Raw genomic sequence first — 22,500 nt, 5'->3', positions numbered from 1 at the left:
CTAAGTTCACCAAACTAATAGCTGTGTTGACAATTTTCAACATTAAGTCAAAGTTCAATTGGAGTGACACTAGTTTTACAATGTTATTAGAAGCGTTAGGTGAGATTTTTCATGATGGAAATGAACTTCCAAAGTCGACATATTATGCCATAAAGATCATGTGTCCTTTCGGCTTAGAGTACCAAAAGATTCATGCGTGTCCGAATGATTGTGTATTGTATCGAAATAAAAATGAGAACTTAGAAGAGTGTCCTAGGTGACATGTAGATATAGTGATAAAAAGTCACTTGCTTACACATCCATCTAATTCTTTGGAGTGGAAGAGTATTGATAGGTTGCATAAGACATTTGGGGATGAAGTTCGTAATTTAAGGCTCGGACTGTGTACGGGTGGAATAAACCCATTCGGCAATCTTAGTTCTCAACATAGTACTTGGCTGGTACTGTTAGTGATCTATAATTTGTCTCCTTGGTTGTGTATGAAGCGTAAGTACATTATGGTTTCATTTCTTATCTCGGGTCCTAAACAACTTGGGAATGACATATATGCAAAGCACCTCTTGTTAAGGATTTGAGAAAGATGTGGGATGAAGGCATTTCCATGTTTGATGCACATGCTAATGAGGAGTTCACCTTACGTGCAATGGTTTTATGCACCGTTAATGATTTTTCGGCATATGGCAACTTATCAGGGTATAAGAATAAAGGGAAGAAAGCATGCCCAATATGTATCGATGACATGGAATCCACGTGAATTCCTAGGTGCAAGCATGTATTCATGCACCATTGAAAGTTTCCCCCACGATATCACCAATATCGTAAGAAGAAAAAGATGTTCAACGAGGAGGTTGAGGACCGTGTAGCTTGTTGATCGTTGACCGGTTATGAGTTATACGAACAGGTTAAGGGAGTTGAAACTGTATTTGGTAAAACAGGGCAAGTGCAAGGGGGTGAATCCGAATATGGAAAAAAGAATCAATCATTTGAAGCTTCCATATTGGAGAGATCTACAAGTTAGGCATTGTCTTGACGTTATGCATATAGAAAAAAAATGTATGCGATGCCATACTCGGGAGTCGGGACGCTCATGAACATTCCGGGTAAGACAAAGGATGTTAAGGCCGTGCAAGATTACTTTGAATGTAAGGGTTTTCGTCCGGAGTTGTGGCCACAGGTTATGGTGAGTAAGAAAAGAAATAGAGCGGAAGAACTACGTGGCAGTGACAAGGGAAAGGGCAGTAAGAATAAGATGAGTAATGTCAAAAATTATTTGCCTCCAGCATGCTACACATTGTCCAAGGTAGAAAAGCGGGCATTTTGTAAGTCTTTGTATGGCATTAAGGTTCTCTCTGGGTACTCATCCAACATGAAAATATTTGTGACCCTAAATAGTCAGTTGAAGTTGGGAAGCATGAAATCTCACGATTGTCATGTGATGATGCAAGTGTTCTTACCAATTGCAATCCGTGGAATACTGCCAAAACATGTGAGATATGCTATTACCGAGTTATGTTTGTTCTTCAACACAATTTGTAGTAAAGTTCTTGATCCCTTTAAACTTTATGCTCTTCAAGTCGACGTGATTGTAACGTTATACAAGTTTGAGATTTATTTTCCACCTTCTTTTTTTGACATAATGATTCATCTTATTGTCTATCTCATTTGTGAACTTAAGCTTCTAGATTCGATCTTTCAAGGTGGTGTTATTCTTTTGAAAGACACATAAGAGTTTTACAAAACAAAGTGAGGAATCTAGCACAACCCGAGGGGAGTATGATTCAAGGCACTGTGAACGATGAGATTGGTAACTTCATAGTCAAGTATATGGCCATGGCAAAGCCTTTTGAACTTTCCACCTCTCAACATGAAGGAAGGCTTGAGGGAAAAGAAACAATTGGCTTCAAATCGATCACACCTCCTCCAAACGGTCTTCAAAAAGCACACTTGTGAAGTCCATCCTTTTTTGAATGAGCATTTTGATATATTGTGTGCTAAATATCTATCTAAAGGGGATAGGGCATTGATGCAGTTGCATAATAAGACGTTTATTGATTAGTTTCATAATCGAGTAATATGTGAAGAACTTAAGGGTGTATTTGAAACTGTTAAGTGGTTAGTTTTTGGTTCTCGTGAAGATGACAATAAATATGAGGGTTACGATGTCTATGGGTTCACATTTTGGACTAAGGGTCAAGATAAGAAGTCATCTTATCTGCAGAATAGTGGGGTTCTATTTTGGCGTCATCTATATTTTACGCGAGTGCCAAATATCAATCGCCGGTTGATGCTAAATTAGTATGCTACGTGCGGGTACATGAAATATGGGAGTTTGACTACTCTAGTTTGACTATTGGTCTTTTCAAATGCAAGTGGGTAGATAGCTATCGACGATGCGTAAAAAATGATGACACTTATGGATTCACTCTTGTAGACTTAACTCTTTTGTGTGAAAGTGAGGAGTTATTTATATTAGCCACACAGGCCAAGCAAGTATTCTACATTGTAGATCAGTCTGAAAAAAAAATGGTCCATTGTTGTACCGGAAAAAAGAAGTATCCTTGGTATAGGTGATGTTGAGGATGAAGAAGAATATGATGCTTTTGAAGACTTTCCACCCTTTCTTAAGCCAAAATCCGTGGATGAAGATGATGAAGATGTTGGTTATATGCGTGTAGATCACGCAAAAGGAATACATTTGAATTAAGTGATTCACAAGGTATGAAGTATTTATGCTTTTTTTGGCAAATACTCGTTTTTAGTGTTTTTAAAGTTTTTTTCCACGTATTCGCTTAAAGTAGTTCAAACTTGGTTTGTTTGGCATGAAATTTTGCATACAACACTATTTGGTATATATTATTGTGTTGAAATGGTTAGAATTGAAAAAATAGTCATATGCGTGAAATTACGCACAAAGTTTCGTTTTTTAACCTTTTAAAGCTTTTTTGGCACTTACTCGCTTAAAGTTGTTCACAAAGAACCGCATCATATAGTATGGTTTTGTGCTGCGGTTTAAAAAGTCGCTGCATTTGTAATTGCTTATCTGCTGCTAGCACTTATGCTTAGGGTCAAAATCGCAGCATATAAGGGCCAAAAAACCGCAGCACTTGACGTTTTTCCACTAGTGATAAAGCCTAATAGCGTAGATTTCAAATACAACTTAACAAAGAAAATATGTCCTTCAAATTCTTGAATCGTAATTAGAATCGTAGAATCGTACAATTCTACCAATTCAACACGATTATAAAAATACTTCACAAAAATGATATATTGGGCATTAGCCTACCCAATCAACTGTATTATTGGACTCTAATTTCTACTTTATTGCTTTCTAATGATTAAATTGAGACTTATTAACATAATATAACTATTTTATGAATAACACGCGTGAGAGTTAGAACTCCTAGCTTTTTAATAAAAATTCTTGCTATCTTAGAGCTTTTTTTTTAATCTGGATTACCAGTTGAAGCTTGGTTTAATTTTGTGTTATTGATTTATAAATCATTGAATTGGTGTTCATAATTGATAATTTTTGAATTATTAATTGTGAAAACTATTGATTTTTTCATATGTTGTTATGAAATTATTAGCGCTTTGAAAATGTTACAATTTAATGTGGTTTCATAAGGTTATTAAAAAATCAGTCTACTTAGCATTGCTTAATTTAATAAGGATCATTGATAGTGTATGTACTTGGTATTTTTGTTTTACTAAATTATTGATTATATGATTACTGTATATCTTTTTATATTTCTACCTTTCTTTTCTTATTTTTATTTTTAATTTTATTTTTATTTATTTTTATTTCTTTCTTTATATGTTTTTTATTTTATTTTTTATTTTTATTGTTATTTTTATTTTTATTTTTTATTTATTGTTAATGGCCATCGTGTAAGTAATTGCAGGTTCTGACGCTCTTTGAAGATCTTTCTTGAGCCGAGAACTCTTTTACTGCATTCTCCTTTATGGGTATGAGTTGTCGTCGTCCTTCCCTCCACAGATTATGATCATAGTTTTCCTATAAATGGAATACACTGGATGATAATGATGATGATGATGATATCTTTTTATGTTTGTCAATTCAGAAAAATAATAGAAAAAGGAAACAAATAAGAAGTATATATGGATTTTTTTGAATAATAATAGTTTTTAAAATATTAAATGAATTTTAAGCATTTTTTTACAACTTCTTATGTTTACAAAATTCTTGAATCATTCGATTCTATGATTTGATTCTGAGAGTTGTTTATGATTTGAGTTAAATTTATGCTTTTGACAACCTTGACTATAATTTACTCGATTTCTCTTTTAATAATCATTATAAAATTAAAGATATTGCATTTATAACTTTGAGTATTATAATTATATTCAATTCGGAATCGGGTGTCGGGTCAAGTCGACTTGAGTCGCGTCGAGCCGAATCGGAGTCGGAGTCGAAGTCGAGTCTGAGTCGAAATCGGGTTGGAATATCGAATTTTTTACTTCTAGAAGTATTTTGTAATATTTTTGTTTTTATTAACTGTTTATTGAGCTACCAGTTCTTTAGTTTTACTTCTAGGAGTATATTGTAATTTAAGCTTTACTCTTAAGTAAATGTGGAGTCTTTTAGGTTGTTACGGAGGTCCATCATTTCGATGGGAAGAAGTGACCCATTTGTAAATTGTAATCAAATAGATTTACATATGATAGTTTTTTATATTTTGATGGAATAACTAATTTGTATGTTATTTTGTTTTGGGTGTTTGATAAATGGTTGTTGGTTTTAACTATTATTCTTTTTAATTGGTTTGTTTGGCCAGTTATAACTGTTGCCTTTTTAGCTAGCCGAATAAGTTGGCTAGATTAAGGATATAATTGGTAAAATAAGGTATTGACCGTTGATTGTTTATTGGAGAAAAAGTGAGTTAACAAACTAAAACTCAAATGAAAGAGCCAACCACACTATTTAATTTTGATTTAAAAGTTAGCTTTTTAATTGACTAAAAACTCATTGACCAAACAAGTTTATTTGGCTAACACAAAAGCCAACCTAAAAGTCAATTAGCAATAAGTAAGTAAAGTGCATTAACATCTCCCTCCCATATAGTCCCAAGTGGTCCCATTTTTGTGCTAGTATATGTTATACAGCTTATTATCATCTCTCGTTTGTTTTTAGGAAAATTGCATCTAACAGACTAACCTTAAGCCCATCTGCAAATAAAGGGTCAACCTTTAATTTATTCTACAAAGAGCTTAACCTTTGATGTGTATTTTCAAAGAAATGGCTAAATGACTGGCAACTGGAAAAATACTTATTTTTTTCAGCTAACCATTTATTACTGCCATTTACTCCTTATTTCAAAACAATTAATGTTAATTCATCTAACTTCAACCTCTCTCATGCAATTGTACTTTTCAACCCATTTTCTTGCAATCAAATTCTCGCACTCTTCAATGGCGGCTTTTGTTTTCTGGGCTTGAGGATCTCTCTCGAAGTTCATCTACATTAAAGCTTTGAATTTTGCTTAGAAATTAGGTTTTCCTCAAATTCTGGTCGATTGTGGACATTTCATATATGCATTTTAGTATTTTTAGGATTTTATCGTTGAAAACAATGGATCTTATTGTGTATATTGGAGGTTTGATGTCTATCAGAGTTTGGTATGACAATAAATTTGTTGCTTTTACTAATAATATATAAATAAAAAAATATGTATTAAGACGAATCATACAAGATCCCACTTGACTATGCTTTAACATGGTGAAATATATATCAAATAAGATCAGTTGATGAATAATAGTTGCTACAGGAATTATAGCAACTATTAATATCCAGAGGAAGTACTTCTTAATAATAATTCCTATAAGGGGGTGTTTGGCACATGGGATTTCAAGGATGGAATGAGACTATAGCCTAAAAAAAGTCCAAGTCTTTGTTTGTTTAAAGTGAATGAGAATAGCAAATGACATTAAAAATTGAGAAAGCCCCATCTTGGGTTGAGACTTTGATTCTTATATTTTTCATCCAAGTCCCTAACATAACAAGAAATAATGCAACCAAGATTTTAGGCTACACAAATTCTTACCTGAGATCGTCTCGTCTTTTGTAAAGACGGCTTTCAAAAGCCCAGCCCAAATCTTATTTATGTTAATTTAAAAAAAACTGCTGCTGAAATCAGCACATGTTAAGTGGAAGTCACATTATATATTTGGGGTTATAACAACTTTTCCAATTGATTTACAACTTTGAGCACGATTGGAAGAACCACAACCACTCATTTTCACAGAGAAATCAAAATGAAGAGAAAACAAAGAGAAAGAAAGTAAAAAAGAAGACAGAGAAAAAATTTTTGTATGAGAGAGATGAAAAAAATAAATGAAGTACAGTATAGTAGATATTCAATGCCATTTGTAAGATTTAATGGCTGAATAAATATAAGATCCCTTTTTGAATTTTAAATTGCAACTCATTATAATGGGTGATGGTAACCTAGAAGCCCTTTCTTCGGAAATAGGCATCAAAGGTTCAACCTTTGTAGAATAAATTAAAGATTGACCATTTATTTGTAAATGTACTAAAGGTTAGCCTTTTGATGTAATTTTCTCTATTTTTTTTGATACACTTTTAAGTTTTATACTATCAAATATGCTATTTTAACATTAAATATCTTTAATATGCATAATAAAATTAAAGATAGTTGATATAATGAATATATCATTAAGATGAATAAAACGAGATTTATTTCACTATGTTTTTCTCTATACATTCGAAAATTATTGCAAAACCAGATTGATTGATGAATAATACTTCATCTAATTTTTAATAGTTTCTACATTTTTTTACGCTATCTAATATACTATTTTAATCATTAATATCGTTAATTTCATATGATAAAAAATTCTAAAAAGTTAATATTATGAAAATATGAATTAAAACGAATCAAATAAGATCCTACATGACTATGTTTTACATTATACATTGAGAAGTATTTATCAAATAAGATCAGTTGATGAACAATAGTTGCAATAGGAACTGTAGCAACTATTAAAATTCCAGAGGAAGGATTTTTTTTATTGAGTTGTAGCTAATAATCAAAAACAAATGATAATATATTATATTCCTTTCGTAAGTGTCCCATTTGACTATGCACCATGTTTTAGGTAGTCAAATGGAACCACATATGAAAGATAAAGTGTATAATATTTTTAAGTTTTGATAGGGGTAAAATGGGGTTCGTAAATATAAAGGTGTAAAAAAGTTAAGTTAGTAAGGGTAAAAGAGTAAAGTTAATATATCTAAAATAGAAATGAGACATTTAGGGCCTGTTTGGTATAAGAATTTTGGGCCCAAGTAAGGGAATTATTTTATCCAATCTCTTACCCAATGTTTGGTATAGAATTATTGTAACTCAATCCATTACCTCAAGAAATCCATTACCCTTATTTGTTACTGGTCCATTTAATCCAATAACAAAACAATTCACTTTCTATTTCCTGCTAACTCTCTACTCAAATTCCATTGCTTTTTCAGTTTTGCTGTTCGTTCAAATCTCCTTCAACAAGACAAAAATTCTGGTATGTTTTCTCTAAATTTTTTGATATTTACTCCTTTTGATTCTTTGATGTTAATTTTCTCCTGTTCTGAGTTTAATTTTTTTGCTCAACTTGGTTGTGTAAGATGAACCCTAAATTTTTGAATTGTTTACGATTTTCTGTGATTCTACCTTATTTTGATCTGTGGTATTTAATTAGTATGATTTTCTCCTGGTTGTTGTTTACAATTCACATACATATTATTTGTTCAATAATCATCTCAATCTACATGGATTGAAGAAATTCCAATCCATGTATGAACCACAAAATTTAATGTGAAACCCTTTTTTTCAGATATGATTCGAGCTTTAACTAAATGCAAAATAGTTTTTTAAGATCTAATTAAACAATCTACATCATAAAAATATAGAAAATGAAAAAAGAATTATTAAAAAAATCAAGACATACCAAAAAAGCATACATCAGATTAACACAACTTGTTAATTTTTCTTCGATCTATGAATGTATTCATCATCTGAACTTCAAGAAGATTTTCGAGAAGATGTCGATTCAACGGCATTTCATAGAGCTTAGGAGTTGATTGTTTGATTTTTGATTTGAAAAATACAAAGATATGTGTTTCTATTTAAAACTAATAATCGAAATAGTATTATAAAGATACTTTTTGATCTTGAATAAAGGAAGAAAGGGAAAATTGAGTGAATGGACTTTGTTTTTTTTCAGATGAAAAATGAGTGAAAATGCAGAAAGTTGGTTTAAGGGTTCTTTAGTTTATAAAGATGCTAAATTTGCTCAGTTTAATTAATTTTTAGGAAGACTATAAATGACATGTTGGATGAGAATAGTTGGTTCATGAACAGTAGAACATGCTCTTATAGAACCAAAATTATGATGGAACTATCTTTTTTCAGCTATATTTAATTGAACTTATCCAATAATTATGCGTGTATATATAATTACATGATAGTGAAAAAATTTTGTTTGATTTTGATTTTTGAGTCTAATTATTGTTGTACAGCTTCTAATTAATTCTAATAAATGGATCGAATTATGCAATCCTTACGAAGAAAAAGACATCTAAAACAACTTCAATTGGTAGTAACAAATGTAGTTGTAGTTCTTATGATGTATTGGGTTTGGTATATGACAAGTGTTGCTACGGTTAGGGGTTTTCAATTGATCCAAAGTAAAAGAGATAGAAAAATATTGCGCTTAAAAATTATGCATCGCTAAATACAAGAAAGTGATGGAAAGTGATGTGCATTGCAAAAGTGAACTTCGGGTTAATAGACAAACCTTTAATATTATTTGTGAGATGCTTAAGGAGATTGGAGGCCTCACTCGGACAAAAAATATGTCTCTTGATGAGATAGTTGCCATGTTTTTGTACACTTTAGCTAACCATAAAAAAATAGATCTATTGCTCACTTTTTCATAAGAAGTGGAGAGACCGTGAGTCGGCAATTCAACTTATGTCTGAGGGCTATACTTAAGTTGCATGACCATTTGCATTACAAGCACAAACCAATATTAGAAGAATGTGAAGAAGAAAGGTGGAAACCTTTTAAGGTACTAGTTGCTTAATCATCTAATTTTTACCCATAATCTTATGTGTATTTATAAGAGTGATTTTGTTTATTTGATTTTATAGAATTGTTTAGGAGCGTTGGATGGTACCTACATAAATGTAATTGTACATCCCCAAGATCGTGGTAAATATCGGACAAGAAAAGGTACCATTGCTATGAATGTGTTAGGTGTTTGTGCACCCAACATGCAATTTATCTATGTTCTTCCGGGTTGGGAAGGCTCTGCTCACGATGTCCATGTCCTTCGCAATGCTCTCACTAGGCCAAATGGCTTTAGGGTTCCTAGAGGTAAATTTAACATGTATTTATTAAAAGAAGAATTATATAGTTAATAAAACTCACTTTAATCATCTAATTTCAATAATTTTGAAGGTAACTATTATTTGGTCGATGGGGGGTATACAAACTGTGAGGGTTTTCTTGCTCCATATAGAGGACAACTATATCATCTTAAGGAATGGACAGATAGACAACCACTAACTGCAGAAGAGTATTACAATATGAAGCATGCTCGAGCAAGAAATGTAATTGAAAGATGTTTTGAGTTACTTTAAGGGAGATGGAGTATACTTAGAAGCCCCTCCTTTTTCCCTATTCGAACTCAAGGACGTATTGTGATGGCTTGTTGTTTACTTCATAATTTAATAAGGATAGTGATGCCCACAGATGATGTAGAAGAAGAGAATATGAGTAATGACAATGCCGATAACAATTCCGTTGATGAAGTTGAATACATTACTACAATAGCTACTTCTGATCGATGGACTAATTATAGAAATACGTTAGCTCAAGATTTGTTTAATGCTTGGAGGGCAAGAGTTAGACAAGGTTTGTACTAAACGATTGTTTAATTGTTTGAATGCTACGTCTGCCACACAATCATACCAATAGATTCTTTAAGAACAAGATTCATACATTTCTAGTTCCTGATACTTTCTGATTATTGTGCAGTGACAAAATATAAATAATTTCACTTTAGTTTATATGTATATTGCAGGTACTTGAAATGGAGGTGAATACCATTAGCCAAGAGGGAAGTAGTAGAGGGAGGGGCAAGAATAAGTGCTTTTGGACATGTCAAGAAGATTCCATGCTAATAAAGTATTTACACCAATTGTCTACTGATCCTAAGTGGAAAGGTGAGGGCGGTTTTAAAAATGGTTACATGAGTAGGTTGGAAGAGTTGATTAATGATGAGCTTCCTAGTTTTGGTTTGAAGGCTTTTCCGCACATTGAATCATGAATCAAACATTGGTCAGAGAAATACAGTGCACCAGCTAAGATGTTATCTACTTCGGGATTTGGATGGGATGCCGATAAAAAGATGTTGCAAGTAGAGAGAGCAGTGTTCGATGAATGGACAAAGGTAAAGTTTTCTGGGATCTTTTATACATTACTTTCTGAATATTGTGCAAAAGGTCTACTGGTATGTTTTTGTTTCTTGTTTTGGGTTTTGTAGATGGGGTTTTTGAAAGGTACATGCAAGTTTCTTGCCATTATTCAATGCTTTTGTACACTTCATTTAACTTCCTTGTTTTGGAATAGGTTCATAAGAAGGCTAAAGGATTATATGGGGTACCTTTTCCTCACTATGACATCCTTGAGGAGATTTATGCTAAAGATAAGGCCACGGGTGATCAAAGTGAGTCTTTTGTGGAAGCAATCAATAGCATAGATGTTGAAGTTACAAAGAAGTCAATTTTCATAGCTAGTGATGAGGAGGATGATGCGGATTCAAGAAGCCGGTCGACTACTTTCTCTATACAATTCAAGAAGCGCTCGATTAAACAAGAGAATGATAATTCAACATCTTCAAAAGAACCCAAGCTCAAGGAATTGAAACGAAAGAAAAATCTTCAAAGTGATGTTGATAATTTGGTTTCTTCTCTTCATGAAGCTACAAGTAATTTCGGGAAAATTTTTGATAATATTAATGTTAATCTTGGCACGATGGCTAATGCGTGGGCCAAAGCCGAGGAGAGATAGCAGAAGATGGATGAAAAAGTGAATAAAGTCTTGGAAGAGGTTATGAAATTAGATGGCATCTCACCCTCTGAAGCTTTAGAAGTAGCTACAATTCTCATTGCTGAAGAACACAAGCTTCGCATCTTTTATCAAGCTCATTCGAACCTCAAGAAACAATATGTGCTCGATCTTCTTAAGAAAAAGTGAAAGTGGTCTTCTAAAAAGACATGAGTTGAGATGTTGTTATTAGTGGTTGAACTTGTAGTATGTGCTTGCAGATTATTAGTTAAATACTTGAATAACAGTATTGCAAATTGCTATGTTTGATCTTATTTAGGCTTGTACTATGTTGAGTTTTATCAAGGAAATCTTGTTTTAATGTTTGCTTAAGTTAATTTTTGTACAAAAATGGACAAAATGCCCTTTGCAGATTATTACAAAAAAATCAACTTATGTGACAAACCAAACAATAAGTAAGGGAAACGTAAACAAGTGTTTCCCTTATATTGTTATACCAAACAACATATAGCCATAACCCATACATTTACCCTTACCCCTCTTTATTAATTCCCTTTCCCTTACATTTTCTCTTTCCATACCAAACACCCCCTTAGAATGATTTGACTTAACAAGAAAACGTAATAACTTGGCCGAGACAATCTCATTATGAGACCGTTAATTTCGACCAGCCCAATTCGTGTGTGTAACTGCCTTACATGCTTTCCCTTGTTTGTTTTTTTTCATTTTTTTTGGGCATTTATAAATTTTAACGTTAAAGGTATCAATTTCAACTTAAAGTAAACCTTAAACAGCTTAATTAAAATAAAAAGTTTCAATTTTGACCTATAAGTGATCAATTTTAACGTTAAACTGATCAATTTCTACCTAGATATGGTTCTACTTTCACAATTTCAGAACATAATTAATAAAATTCTATTATTCTATTATTCTATGGATGAAATTCAAACAACAAATTAATGTTCAATAACACTATTAATAATAGTGTTACTACATTGCATAATACAAGTACTCTTATTTAATGCAACGTGATGGCTCTAATGGAAAATAAGAGTACTTGTACTCTTTTATCATCGATCAATAATAGTAATATCGGTCTTTCCTCAACAACTTCTGTTCATAATGGACTTGGAAATAAAGTTGTAGAAGTAGTGTTTGATGTGAAGGGGGAGGAAGTGTCGATCTCGAGTTATATTTTGCCAAATGATTCGATGAATGCTTTTAGAAATGATCAACAATTTATGGCTGCTTTGTTATAAGATTTTCAATTTTGATATAAAAATGATCAATTCAGACTTTAAAATGATCAATTAAATGAATACTTTTTTAAAATGATCTAGAGTTTATGGCTGCTTTGTTATAAAAATTTCAATTTTAATTTAAAATGATCAATTTAGACATTAAAATGATCAATTGAAAAATCAATATTGATCTTAAAGGTATCAATTATGACCTTAAATAGATCAAGCACAGAGTGCATATTAAGGAAAACTATTTTTGGGCTGATTGGGCTATCCGTCTCATACTGAGGCGGTTTTGCGCAAGACCAGCTGATAAGGAAATAGGCCACTTGGGGTGAATATGTGGGAGTAGAATTTTTAATCTAACAGCCCAGTTTAATAATCAGTATTAAATGGTGCGAATGAAAATCAAAAATTTAGTATAATTTTGCTAGGAATATCTTTTTACAAGTTTAATGCTCATACTTATTCTCTTTCAACAATCTCATTCTTTTCATAAAACTCATTCTAATGAATCACCAAATAACATGATATATATTATGAAAAGTTACACTATAAACCATTCTCATTCACCCATTTAGTATCAATTACCAAATAGTTCCCCTTATCCAATCACCAACAGCACACATGAAACCAAACTGATAATTTTGCAAGTACACAAATTCATGTGAAAGACGGTCTCTTTTAGATACCATATCTCAGACCATTATCATGATTTTTACTACAAAATAAAGAGAAACCAAGCTGATATTTTTGCAAGTATTATTATTCGGATTTGAACTACAAAATAAAAAGTATGAGTATGGATCATGATTGGGCTTGAATACTTTTCTTTGAGCCTTATAGAGAGTTTGCGACCTCCGAGCCTTCAAATTACTATATTTCCAGGTTCTTAACTAAAGAGAAACCTTTTGAATATTTCCGGGGCCTTAGTAAAAGTTTTATATAATTTTTTATGTACAACATATATATATATATATATATATATATATATATATATATATATATATATATATATATATATATATATATATATATATATATATATATATATATATATCATTAATAATTATTGACAAATTTGTTTTCTTAATAATCAAAATAAGTTTGATCTTTAATAATAAGTAGAAATCTAAAAAAGATTTGAATTATAAAAATTGTTGTGAATAAACTAGTTAATCATAATAGTTAGACAATTTAGGTTATAAGATTAAAACAATGCTTAGTAAAAATTTATTGGATAAAATATTTTATATGTTAATAGAAGCCGTCAATGAAATACGCCAGTGCTCATTTACTGAGTCTCCTCAAAAATTTTATTTTAGACGGTCCCTCGTAAAACAAATCTAAGTTGATTCAGACAGGCCCACTAAATTAAACAAATTTTCACTTTGATAACTAAAATACTTATTTTAAATTTGTCTAACAATCGAACGATTTCATACAAACTTGCTATTCCAGACAGAAACTTAGGCACGTTTCCAACCATTGGAGTTTGGACTATACGCCTTGTGGCCCATTACTATATTCATCACAAGAAATGCCCTTGTAATTTAGCCATATCACAACAATCATAGATTGTCATAATCAGCCTAACTGTGGTATATTTTAATATACATAAATTCTTGTATGAGACGGGTACTTGGGTTAAATAGCCTAATAATAGAAATTTTTAGCTTATGGACCTTTTGTTTTGAAGTCGTCTCACCGTGAGACAGTCTCACACAAGACGGACTAACATAAATATTATATCAAGTCTTGCGAGCGACGCTCTCATATTGAGACCAATAGCCCAATCAGTCTAATAATAACTTATACAATACGTTATTAGTAATTGATCAATTTAAGGTCATAATTGATTCCTTTAAAGTCAAAGTTGGTTTCTCACTGATCATTTAGTTAATCAATTTATATATAATAGATCACTTTAAGGTTTAAATTGAACACTTTAACGTTGAAATTAAAGACTTTAAATAATTGATCCATTTAAAGTTATAAACTTGTAAGTAGAAATTAATCACTTAAATATCAAAATTGATCACTTTTATGTTAAAATTGAATTTTTATTGATTTCATATAAAGTTATCAATGATCATTTAATTGATACTTTAAGGTTTGAATTGATCATTTCAATATCGAAAATAAAGACTTTAAAATAAAACTTATAAGTAAAAATTGATCATTTTTAAGTCTAAATTAAATTTTTTTAATTAATCTGTTTATGATTTACTTTAAGTTGAAATTGATACAATTAAGGTAATTGATAACTTTAAGATCAAAATTGAATTTTTATTCTTTAATTTATAAAATTTTAGGCCAATTTTATTTTTCAATTTTTGGCTTTAAGACCAGCCCATGTTGACGTTATCAATATGTGATCGTCACTAGCAAGTTTTCGTTATACACAAAAACTTTATGAAACCACTGCATATATGCGGCCTTTACTTATTGGGTTTATTTTAATTAGCCCAAGTCTTCATCTAACTCATATATACAATTTAACCCAACACCTAAATAACCACTTCATCTAAAAATTACGAAGAATTCTCATTTTAATACTTAGATATAGTTTTTAATCTTTGTATTTGACATTTTAATAATTTATATTACTTAAGTAATATAGTAGATGTTAAATTACAAATAACAATAGTTAATTGATGGAGTAGGAGATTAAGAATTTATAGTACTTAAGTCATGGAGTAGTATTTTAAGCCTTATAATTAACATTTTGAGCATTGAAGTTGACATTTTAAGGTTTAGAGTAAGATATTAAACTTAAGTAATTGAGTATGCAATATAAGCTTTGGAATTAGCGTTTTAAGAACTGGAATTAACAATTTAATGATTGGTGTTGGCATTTTAAGGTTTGAAATAGCTTATTAAACTTAAGTATTGGGATAGCCGAGTAGACATTTTAACTTTTGAAATAGACATTTTAAGGTTTGAAATTGGTAATTTTAGGCTTGAAATTGACATTTAAAGATTTAAAATTTACATTTTAAGGCTTTGAATTGGCACTTAGAGTTGACATTTAGCTTTTGGAGTGGGAATGTGGGATGTTAAACTTAAAAATTGAAAAAAAAAAGTTAAGGCTTGAAATGAGCATTTAAATCTTTGAATGACATTATAATACTTAGAATACAAATTTAAAACTTTGGAGAAGTAGGATTTCAAATTTATTGTTTTTACATAAAGTATTCATTTATCAAACACCTGTGGTAGAGACTATGATGGTGTTCGTACTAGAGTTGGTGGCAAGACTAGGTCATGGAGAAGAGGACATCACAGTGGCCACGAATCTGGTCAATAGTGGCGACAGAGGGCGACGTCACTGAGATTGTAGTGGTGCACAAAGAAGGGGGTGCGTTAATTTGGGAAGCCATTGATTTGGGTAAAAAAAAAAAAGCTTAATGGGGATGAAGGAAGATATCGTTCATGTAGGGATGAAGAATTGAATTGGACTTGGTTTTAGAGATTAGCTGCATATATGTATGTAGTAGCTGTGTGATATTATACTGCTACTTATAATTAGACAGTTTGTCAAATAGGTTGATTAAGTTTGATCCAATAACTCATAAATTTATTTTTATTTTATTTTTGCTTATAATACAGCTAAAATAATATCATGTAATTTATTCTGATATAATTTTTTTTCATGTTATAATTGTGAATATCACTCGTATATATTCAAAGTGTCTAAAAATTAATATGTTATAATTCGACTTATTAATACGACACTCATTTATCTATTAAATTTTAGAAACATGGGTTCAATTAAATTAAGTTAAATTTTCGAGTCGGGTTAATATTGAAGAGATGTACATGTACTTTATAGTGTATCTGATGAATGAGTTTGACAAAAATTATGAAATTTCCCATTCAATCATTAACAACTAGATATTCAACAAATTGTCCACAATTTTGTTACACTTGACTTTGCTCGTTTTCTCCGGATTATTTGATTTGATCTCCATTTTGGCATAGAAATTTTGTCCATTCTTTATGAATTGAAATCTTTAGATAAATCAATGAAAGGATATCAATTGAAGTCCTAAATTCTCAATTGAGAGAGATTAAGAATTCACCCTATTTCTTATATTTATGGACCAAATGCGGGTTTTGGGTCTTATATGTTGTGGTTTAGTGTAAACCTTTATGAAAAACATGAGGCAAAACCTACTCATGGGAGTGTTACCGCCACATCTATTTCTAATAAAATAAATGTAAGGCTTAACGACTAAGACATAACTTAATAACTTTAAATCCAACAAAGGATCTTACTACATAAGAAAAGAATAAAACGTAATCTGTATCTATATAAAATTTAAACAACTTAAGGTAAAATTTAAACTGAAATACGACCCTAATAAAAGCTATATTTCTAAGTGATCCTCACTCCACGATTCCCACGCAATCAATAACCTGCAACATAAGAATGCAAGAAAAATAAGAGAAAAACTCCCAAAATCAGAAAATTGAGTAATTCCAACTCCATCCCGTAAAACGATTAAGTTTGAAAATGATTTAAGAAAATAAAATATAATCAAATTGAAAATAATTTTAGAAAATAATTTATATAGCTGAGTTTAAAAGAAAAACAATTTGAGAAAACAATATATATAATATCACATAAACCAATTTATTAATTTGATATTTAATAATGACAAACACATAATCAATTTTTAATTTGAGGGAACGAGAACGCCAGTAGGCCGAGGCTTTACCCCTATACCTACTTTATCAAGAGGTCCACCCCAAATAATTCAAGGCCAGCAGAGTAGTCTCAGTGAACCCTAGTGTGCACATCCCTTCTACTTGGATCACAACAAATAGAAGGAAGACCAAACATCGTATCAAGTATCAGAAATAATAATACATGTCGGCAGCTATAGTAACCAAACAGGACAACCTGTTCATCACCCTTATACTTGGATCACAACAAATATAAGAGCTTCATTTCCCTCGTGTTACACTTTACGTGATTTAATATATTTTAATAATTAGTCGCAAGCACATAAACATATAATCAAACATACATTATACATTTTATTTTATGATCATAGGTTTTCCCAAGAAAAATATATCTCAAGAATATTCAATTGCAATATTAATATCATAATATTTTTCTCCCAAATTCAATCGCATTTAAAAACATCATTAAAATGATAATATAACTTTCATCAAAATAATAATAATACAAGTATTTCCTTTTCAAATTAAACTGTATCTAATTTCGTTATCAAAATAATAATATAAATTTTATCAAAATAGTAATTATAAATTCAAGTTTGACAAAAATAATAGTAAATATAATTTGAGAAATATATAAAACATAACGTCATATAAAATAATGTCATATAAAATCATGCATCCTATTTAAACACATCAATTATCATTTAGCACATAATACTAACGGGATAGTCCTAATTAGATGGACATTGAGAATTACCTAGTCACACGATCCTAGACAACATACGCTCCTAATAATCTCTGTCTACGAATCTGCTATCTTTAACATCAAAATCTTGCGTTTTCTTGACTGAATTTTAAGCAAATGGGAGATGGAGGAAGTAGTTTGTAGGAGAAAAAGGAAGTGTGAGTAATAATGTGAATGAATTAAGGGTAATTGGTTTAATTTATAATAGGTAAGTGAGGTTAGTTATAAAATTTAGAGGGAGAAGTGGGAAGTTATTTATTAATGGGGAGTTTTTTTTTTTTATTTTTAAAATTTCTGAAATTTATTTATTTATTTATTATTATTATTATTAAAAAAAACGGATGTTACATTTAGACCACAAGCAGTTGTAATAGTAGTATATGTTTGTTACCCATTATTAATCTCTTTCTCCTTCATCTTATCAACACGATCTACATTCTCTTTATCTGTCTCATACCCATTATTATTCTCCCCCGTATGAACAAACCCTTCTTCTTTGTACGCATTCTGTGGGACACTTTTTCTTCGTGAACTCCCTCCTCACTATGCCAAACCCAAACATGATATTAGGTGCTCCTTGAGGATTCAACTCTATTTACCTTTGATACATTGCCACACTTGACATATGTGCAAAAAAAACCAACTCACATGTCCTAACTTGGTGTTTGACGGAAATACTATAAAATTCTAATACCTCATTAACAAATTCTGACGATTCAATACTACCATACATACAAGAACGATCTTTTGTCATCCTAAGTGAGATTAAGAATAAAATAAATACACATAAATCAAAATAATTAACCCTAATTAACTTACTAAGTAATAATAATACAATATTCATTTAACCCTAATTAACCTTCATGTTCTTTAAATTGTTCAAAGAATATGAATATTCTAATAACAACATTCATTTAACCCTAATTAACCCTAATAATAATACAACATTCATTTAACCCTAATTATCCTTCATAGTCTTTAAGCTGTTCAAATTATGTATATTCTAATAATAAATATGTTTATACCAAAAAAACCATTTTTTGATAAAATACACATAAATCAAAATAATTAACAAACTAATAATATAAACATGAAAAAAAAATAAAAACCTCAAAAACAACAACTACATACATAAATAAAAATCACATTCAAATATAATAATAAAACAACATCATTAATTTAACCATCCATTGAAATTTCGATTGCTTAGTTTATTTTACTCCCTCATTAACTACTCTTTTTCTACACTATACCTTCATTGAAATTCCTTCAATTTTTGTATTTATCCTTTAATCACATATTAATACTATCTTAGGCTAGATATGATAGATGTAGCCCAAGATTGGTAAATTACATTAAATCTTGTGTCTACTTATTTGTTCATTATTGTTATTCATTACTTACTTGCATATTTAGTTTCTATATTAATATACACTTAAAACTCTCAGGGGCCGTTTGGTTCGCACAAGGGGATCGGAATGGAATGAGGAAAGGGAATGAGGAAAGGGAATGAAGGAGAAAGGAATGGATTTCCCTAATTTAGCCTAGTCGTTTGGCTGTGTTCAGAAAACGGAATGAACTGCTCATTGATTCCATTTGTGATTGTTTGGTTCAAGTTAAGGAATCAAATTATGAGTTTTTAAATTCTTTTATATTTTTTCCAAAAATAACTAGTTATTATATGATATACTTGAAAAACTTATTTTTTAAAAAAATATCATCAACTTGTATCATCTTTTCCTGTAATATGAAGAAAAAAAAACATAACTCTAAATAATATCTTTCTAGCTCGATTGATTACAAATAATCACTTGTTTCTAGATCAAAATACATACCAAAAGTGTTCTAGTCCTTTCAAAATCATTACCACAACATAAGATCTAAGCATTACTATTTCCTCCAAGAAGACTCTTAACATAAGCACTTTTCAAAGCGTCGAGACACTTTCAAGATATCATGAGCTTGTTTGGTTGTGCGGTTAGAATGTTAGCCACTTCAAAAACTTGGTTAGGAGTTACACCTTCTAAATTGAAAGAGAGTAGTTCCTCTAGCACTTGCTCAGTCTTTTCAACTATTTTTTGCTCACGATCATCAGTGCGTGCCATCACATTTGCCATAGTGGAAAGATGAACATTCATGTCTTTCATGAATGCTTATAAGCTAGCCAATTCGTTAGAACTACCTTCACCACCATTTCCTCTCTTACTTCTTTTAGAAGTTTTTTCAGTCTTCATCTTTTTTGCAGGAGGAGAAGTAACAGTTTGAGTGGCATTACCACTAGCAGCAACTCCCTCATCATCACTTGAATCAAGTGTAACCTGTGGAGGGGCAACATTTTGCAAATTCTTGATTGCTTCAACATAATCTTCAGCTGGTTTTCCAGTAGCATAATCCTTGCCATAAACATTCATGAGTTCATGAAAGTGCGGAAATGAAACTCCAAACAAGTTTTTGCAATTTGGATGATTCTGAAAAACAAAAAAATGCTCAAAATGATCAAATATACAACATCATCAAACTATCTCAAACATAATTAAAATGACCTTACAAAGGTAGTCATACCTTGCAAAACTCGTCATAAACAGCCCGGTCCACAGAAACCATTTTTTTCATCATCCTAAACGAATCCACTTGTATTTAACATTTGAGAAATAGCCCTGAACTTGGCTCCAAGTGTCTTAAGTCGAGAATAATTGTGTGGCAGAGCCTTCAAATCACAACCAGGAAGAGCCTTACCTATGATCTCCTCTAAGCGAACCATGTAGCCGCTTCTGAATCCATTATCACACCTCCAGTGAGGATCAACAGCTAGCTCTGACAATGCTTCCACAAGAACTTTATTTTCTTGAGCAGTCTAAAATCGTTTGTTTTTTCCCCTTCCACGTCCACTTGCACTACTTTCATCCATCCTCTATAACATTTGAACCATATTGGTCATAGTAAAAACAAAATTGCATGTATATAAAAATGAAATTAACCAAGAAATATTCAATACAAGTAAACAAAGGAAATTTTCCTCATGTCCAATACAAGTAAAAAAAACAATCAAGCATGAAATAAACATACAAGTCTCAAGTTCAAATACAAGAAACAATTTTTTTTAATAAAAAAGAATAACATCACAAAGTAAGTCTGCGGTGTCTAGCCCTCCAATCATTTAACATATATTGGGTCATTGTATTTCGAAATTTCGTCCATGGATTGGTTACAGCAATGGAGGTTATGTACTCCACATCATCTTCCTCATTATCATCACTATTCGACCATGTGTTTGTAAACTAAACCAAGAAGGACTTCTAAGAATCCCCCATCTTCCCTTGAGTAACCCAAAGCATCTCTCAATCACATTTCTAGCTTTTGCATGCCTTAAGTTGAAATATTCTTCGGCGGTTTGAGGTTGTTAGGGGCCATTATTCCATTCTCTAAGATGATAAAGATGTCCTCTATATGGTGCAAGGAATCCTTTTCCATTAGTATATCCTCCATCACATAGATAATAACAGCATTGACAAATTTTTTTAAAAAAATATTACTCTCTTACTAAGTTAATCTCAAATAAAATCTATTATGTCAATCAAATTACCTTTTGGAACTTTTAACCCATTAGGCCTAGAAATAGCATCTCGAAGAATCCGACCATCGTGTGCCGATCCCTCCCAACCAGGTAAGACATATATAAATTCCATCTCGGGTGAACATACTCCTAATACATTCATAGCAAGTGTAACGGTCCGGTTTAAGTGACCCGGAAATCCATATGAAAATACAAATTCCGGTTCACTCTTGGGACTCTAGAGGAGACTTTTCTCTAGGATCGTCAACGTTCTGTCGATAAAGATATATAGCTAAAACAGAAAACAGTACCAGCGTGAAAGAAAATAAGTCAACGGAAGCTCTTATGTACAACTCGAGAGCCTAAGGGCCTCTAGACAAACTAATTGAAATAAGCGGAAGTGAAAAGAAATCTACACTATCTCCTGTTACATAAGTACAAAGTTTCTTTCTACTCATAATCCAATACAAAAAAGTAAAAGCATAGTCTTGATGTTTACGGGTTCTAAGTCGAGACCTCACTCCAGACCTCACCTGCAATCAATCTACTAGTTGTCGTATGACAACACATAGTAGGTTCCAAACAAACAAACCAATACACGTCAGAGACTTCATACAAATATCAATCAGGTTGAATACAAGCAATATGTTTATCCTAGCATTGCCCGTCCTGTTCGGATCGTTCAAGTATAAATCATTCATTATTAGATAATTCCAACTTGTAACGTTGCCCGTCCTGTTCGGGTCGTTCAAGTATAAATCAAAATCTTTTGGAGGAATACACTTGGGAGAGCTAATCCCAAGGCAACCACCGACCTAAGACGTTGCCCGTCCTGTTCGGGTCGTCAAAGGCTAAAGTATGCATACCCCCATGGTGACCGTAATGATCCAAAAACTACCATGGAAACAATAATTGTAATAATCCAAACCAATACGTTAACCCCTTTGGGTAACATAATCCAACCAAACGTCAACCCTTTTGGGTGACAAACACATAAATTCTCAATTTCCAATTAATTTCTTTCAAATTATTTGAGATGTCTAATCCTTATGTGAATTACAATGCCTCGATTAGAAATGAAACAACACTACTTGCACAACCACATAACAGTACGGTCTAAGCGTGTACCTTTAAGCGCTGCAACCAAACGATATTTAACCACGATAG

At 31.5% G+C, this 22,500-nt stretch overlaps 1 protein-coding gene across 1 annotated transcript; it reads left to right on the top strand.

Annotated features, from left to right (window-relative positions):
- Positions 1-8,941: 8,941 nt before the first annotated feature.
- Positions 8,942-11,292, top strand: LOC130798101 (uncharacterized). Its single transcript, XM_057660967.1, has 5 exons — positions 8,942-9,099; positions 9,182-9,407; positions 9,492-9,947; positions 10,117-10,485; positions 10,665-11,292. Exons 4-5 carry the CDS (start codon positions 10,402-10,404, stop codon positions 11,103-11,105), a joined length of 525 nt encoding a protein of 174 aa, XP_057516950.1. The 5' UTR covers positions 8,942-9,099; positions 9,182-9,407; positions 9,492-9,947; positions 10,117-10,401; the 3' UTR covers positions 11,106-11,292.
- The last annotated feature ends 11,208 nt before the right edge of the window (positions 11,293-22,500 follow it).

This window comes from Amaranthus tricolor, chromosome 13 (assembly GCF_026212465.1).
Source record: "Amaranthus tricolor cultivar Red isolate AtriRed21 chromosome 13, ASM2621246v1, whole genome shotgun sequence".
Lineage (NCBI taxonomy): Eukaryota > Viridiplantae > Streptophyta > Magnoliopsida > Caryophyllales > Amaranthaceae > Amaranthus > Amaranthus tricolor.
The sequence above is the reverse complement of the archived record's forward strand: the minus strand, read 5'-3'. Positions and strand labels throughout refer to the sequence as shown.

What these genes read in the sequence shown, in the direction of transcription:
- LOC130798101 (XM_057660967.1), top strand. Translation starts at nt 10,402, where the DNA reads ATGTTATCTACTTCGGGATTTGGATGGGATGCCGATAAAAAGATGTTG. An exon ending in TGTTCGATGAATGGACAAAG is followed by an intron (nt 10,486 to 10,664) that starts GTAAAGTTTTCT and finishes GTTTTGGAATAG; the next exon opens with GTTCATAAGAAGGCTAAAGG.